This window comes from Tyto alba, unplaced genomic scaffold (assembly GCF_018691265.1).
Source record: "Tyto alba isolate M040663 unplaced genomic scaffold, T.alba_DEE_v4.0 Super-Scaffold_1, whole genome shotgun sequence".
In the NCBI taxonomy this organism is placed as follows: Eukaryota; Metazoa; Chordata; class Aves; order Strigiformes; family Tytonidae; genus Tyto; species Tyto alba.
Window position 1 is genome coordinate 19,055,960 of NW_024881261.1, and position 4,730 is coordinate 19,060,689.

Below are 4,730 nucleotides of genomic sequence, written 5' to 3' on the forward strand. Positions count from 1 at the left end.
ATAAAACCTCCTGAGCTACTGTGCATGCAGCGGATGTGTTGCAGATGTTATCCTCCTGTGAATACACGCCAAACACGTATCTTGGTGAATCACTGGGACAGAAAGGAAGAACGTAAATAGTTTGGAGGGGAGAATGAAGCTATAGATTTTCATCCAGTAATTCATACACTGAATGCAAATAGTGTGAATGAATAACGAGTGATGGAGGTCTACCCTCTGTCCAGTGGCAGTTTATGCACTCTCACTGGAAAATTTCCTTTTTTCTCTTCAGCATCAAGGTAGGGTGGGGTGTGGTCTTTTGGGGGGTTGACTTGTTTGTTTTGGTTTTTTTTTTTTTTAATGCCTTGATCTGTAGTGTAAGAGCCACGTATTGGATGGATAACTTTGCTCTGTCAGGGTCATTACAGCTTGTGTAGTTTCTTTTAAGCAACCTAAAAACAAAATGCCTGTGTAAAAACATTCAGTAACCTGTTAAATGTTGTCTGGACAGTTGTTTAGCATGGGGGAAAGGAAAGCTGCTGTGACTTACAAGGTGACAATTCACGGAATTCCAGGCCCGGAGCCTTTCACAGTTTTTGATATAAGTGGGGGGACCACGGCTGCACAGCTTCTCCATCAGGTAAGTTGCCTGCTGAATTGCAGACTCTAATTGCAAGAATCCACACCAACATCATTCTGGACATACACCTCTGCATTTCTCACATGCAGGGTTGTTGTAGTTCATTCATCACAGCAAAGAGCTGCTTTAGAAATGTATTACTGTGGAATTAATTACCTTGCAAACACAGAATGCCATCAGTGACATTTTCCCAATCTTGGCTTCAGAGAATGGGTTTATAATCTTAGAACATACTCCCTATTAGTATTTTAATATTTGGGCATATGTAGATAAGAAAAATAATCTTTCTGACCGACAAAGTCAGTGGGCTGTCGTTACAAGGGCAAACATTTCTGCGCAATTCTTTGAACTTGAGCACTGTAGGAATACAGAGTAAAAGTTAGAGGGCTAAGTTCATGAGTAGAAAAACCAGATAACTCAACAGGGATTGTTATTCTAGCAGTGGGAAAAGACTGTACTGTCCTGGGATTATGAATAAATTGTCTGGCCAGCCAAACAAGACAGAAATAAGCTTAAATAGGACTGCCTCGTCTGGAATAGTTGAACTGCTTGGCTAGGCTAAAGAGAACAGTACATTACCCTGGAGTAAAATATCTGAATAATAAATAGCACATAAAGAAGTCTTGCCTGCACTATCAGAGTAGTTATTGATTCTTAAAGCTTCCTTATTCATTCTCATTTATAACTACTAATTATGCAGTGTTTATATTTATCATGCTAATTGCTGTGTGTTTATTGTGGTCTGTCTTAGCTCTTGGCTACCACAAAAGGCACCAAGTCATGTGCTGCAGACTATTTTCTGATGGAAGAGAAAAGTTTTATATCTAAAGAAAAGAGTGAATGCAGAAAACCACCATTTCAGAGAGTGATTGGTCCAGAAGAAGGGCTAGTGCAGCTTTTGAACAGTTGGTTCCCAGAAGAAGGCTATGTTGGAAGGATTATCTTTAAAACCCGAGAGGAAGTAAGTCTGTTTCAGATATGTTGTTGTTTACAAGCGTAGCTAAAAATAGCTGTTAGGAGGAGGAAACAAAAGGGGGCAGCATTTGTTTCACCACTTGGTGAGTAATGTCAATACTGTGTACATACTTTAAAAACAAATTTAAGTCTTCAGTAAGCACAACTAGACTTTATACACGTGTGTGACACTAACTCAGCTCCGTGGTGCTGTGTAGTATCAGCTGTGTGGTGTTTAATCATTATTCCTTCAAGTCAGTGGTTCAATGCCACTAGCTTACTGTTTTGACTGATAATCCTAATTTAATGCAAATCTATATTTTGATGTGATAGGAAATTAATATAAATAGCTAATACCAAAGGATTACAGATAACAGAACTACAGACTACAGTTACCAGTCAGTTTAGATGTCAGCAACTTCTCTGTTCAGAAAAATCAGAAAGGATTTTAATATTAAAGAAGTTTGGTTTTTAGAAAAAGGGCTATTTATTATTAGCAATAGTGTCTTGTCAAAACTCTTCTATAGAAGATTTGCATTTAATGAAATGATGCTGAGGCCACAGCAGTGTCTCCAGTCTTCAAGTGATAAAAACCTTTTGTGACCACCAGATATTAGTTACCTCTTTGAAGTAAATGAATTTGGCTCTCCTTTTTTTTCTGTAGAATTTAAATGAGAGAAACGTCTTTCAAGAAGCAAAGGAAGATGCAGCCATCAGCTCAGAGGATGACAGTTTCTTTGTTCAGGTACATGATGTCTCCCCAGAGCAACCACGCACCGTCATCAAAGCTCCCCGCTTCAGCACAGCTCAGGATGTCATACAGCAGGTAAGCAGCACGTTTCCATGTAGTAGGTCTGTAACACGTAGGGTGGAGGCTGGTTTCACACAAGATCAGGTGGGGTTTGTTCTCAGCACTAGGGATCCCAGCGCTGAGGAATTGGTTTAGTAACCCGAATCTGACAGAATGCCTTCTTTTATTGTCTTTCTTTTCTCCTGCTTTTAAACAGACTCTTTGCAAAGCCAAATACTCTTACAGCATTTTGAGCAATCCAAATCCAAGTGACTATGTGCTCTTGGAGGAGGTGACAAAAGAGCCAGCAAACAAAAAGTCCTCGACATCTAAACCATCTCAGAGGATTCTCAGTGATCAAGAGTGTGTATTTCATGCCCAGAGCAAGTGGAAGGGAGCAGGAAAATTTATCCTTAAACTCAAAGAACAGGTTCAGGTAAAAGATTAAATTACTTTGTGGCAGATTTTACAGATGGTGTATCATCAGTTTAATGGGAGGGACACAGGATTGGCATGAGGGTGGGTGGGAAGCAGAGACCTACAGGGAAATGCAAATTCCCCTTTTCTCCACACCTTCCTCACTTCTTTTCTTTGCAAAACTGCATCAGTTATGTCCGGCAACGCGATTCCCTCACAGCCTGGAAATACCGTGATCTTTATCGTTTGCTACCAGCTGGTTTCAGAAGCTGGCTGTGCATGCCATGCTCCCCATCACGGTACAGCAGGACTATTCAAATGGGCAGAATTTAAAAGCTACTGGGATAAAGTTCCCTTTATTCCTGCCCAGTGAAAAAGTTGTTCTGTTGCTTTATCTCAGGCTTCAGAAAATAGCAGGAATGAAGTATGGGCCTGCTGGGAGAAGGAGCTGTGTTCGCCCTTCCAGCAGATGCCACCAATCCACAGCAGTTGCTGCTTTAAAGTAACTGTGTCATAAATACAGATTTTTAATCAATGTTATTCCAAATTTGCTAAATATATCCTTAACAATGCATAATTCTCTATTAATTTATTTAGAACAATCAGAAGAATGTGCTTGGCTATGAAAACACAGCGCACTGAATTTTAAAGGGAGGCCCACTTAGAAATAAGTATGTTAGGTGTTTTCATATAAATTCCGTATTTCAGAGCTAACAAACAGCCTGTTGAACTACCACTATGATCTGAGTATTTTTTTTTTTATAGGCAGCACGAGATGACAAAAGAAAAGGCATTTCCTTTACCAGTGAACTCAAGAAGTTAACCAAGTCAAGTAAGCAGTCTCGGGGATTCACATCACCACCTGTGCAGCTATTGCCAGACAGTCCACAGGGCAAGGATGAAAGGTCTGCGTGCAGCCTGACTTTTAGTGACATTATGGAATAATTACCACCACTGCCTACAGTACAGTCTGTTCAGGTATGAGACATCAATTCTAACTCTGAGCAGTCAATTAATACATGATTTGCAGAGTATTTTTTTCAAAGTTGTAGTTGGTTAAACCATAGTGAGGTACAAGGGACTGGCAGATCCAGAAGAGCTCTTACACGTTGCTGTGCACAGGCCCAGTAAGATCAATAAAGTCTCTGATCATTTACTGTGGCATTTGCTACAGTGAATCAGAACAGTGCGAAGACTGGAGTTTCACCCACTTTCTCTGCCCATTTTAAAAAAAACAAACCCAAAATGTTGCTCTAGGCCAAAGTAAATAGAAGTATCCAGTAGAGCTTTTGTTATTTTTTTATTACCTGCTTATAATAAAATCATCAGGATTGACAATCTCCTTTTTTGCTAAAACAAGTTTATAGCATTAATTTTTCTCTGTGGAAATTTTGCCAGAAATGTTTAAACATTTTTAGTACCCTTTCTGTCTCTCTTCAATTTCTTCCATTTTGCTGACTTAAACCAACAAATGAAATACACAATGTAAGACTGTCACATCTGTATGAAAATAGCACATGTAACTTGTCCACTGATGTACACTAACCAGGTATCTGTATGGTGCTACTACAGCACTGAGATACCATCTGAGAAGTTACAGCTAACTGTAAATGAAGAAATCTTTTTCAGTGTTGATAATCCCCTCTCATGTACGGACAATTTAAGATTACATTTTTCTTTCCACATACACCTAATTATTAAAGCTTTATTTGACATGCACTGTTACTCTATTCAAATAATAATTTCATTTGCAAGACATTTCAAATATGAAGGGACAAATTTGGTACGTTATTTCTAGGCTACTATAAAAAACCCTAAATCATCAAAACAATCTGAATTCAAGTAAAACAAAGTAAATTATGGAATAATCCCAGTCACATTGCCTCTTTTTCTGCATTTGTTCTTCCCTTTTTTTGAAAACTGGAATTTACATCATTGAATCCTCTGCAG

The 4,730-nt window shown here is 38.9% G+C and overlaps 1 protein-coding gene across 1 annotated transcript in view; it reads left to right on the forward strand.

Annotated features, from left to right (window-relative positions):
• PLCE1 (phospholipase C epsilon 1) overlaps nucleotides 1–4,730 on the forward strand; it is a 134,772-nt gene that overhangs the window by 125,894 nt on the left and 4,148 nt on the right. Inside the window, exons 27-31 of the mRNA XM_042808477.1 lie at nucleotides 491–619; nucleotides 1,371–1,580; nucleotides 2,238–2,399; nucleotides 2,581–2,799; nucleotides 3,546–3,758. Of these exons, the coding sequence (XP_042664411.1) occupies nucleotides 491–619; nucleotides 1,371–1,580; nucleotides 2,238–2,399; nucleotides 2,581–2,799; nucleotides 3,546–3,725 (900 nt within the window). The 3' untranslated portion in view covers nucleotides 3,726–3,758. The remainder of the gene's footprint in view (nucleotides 1–490; nucleotides 620–1,370; nucleotides 1,581–2,237; nucleotides 2,400–2,580; nucleotides 2,800–3,545; nucleotides 3,759–4,730) is intronic.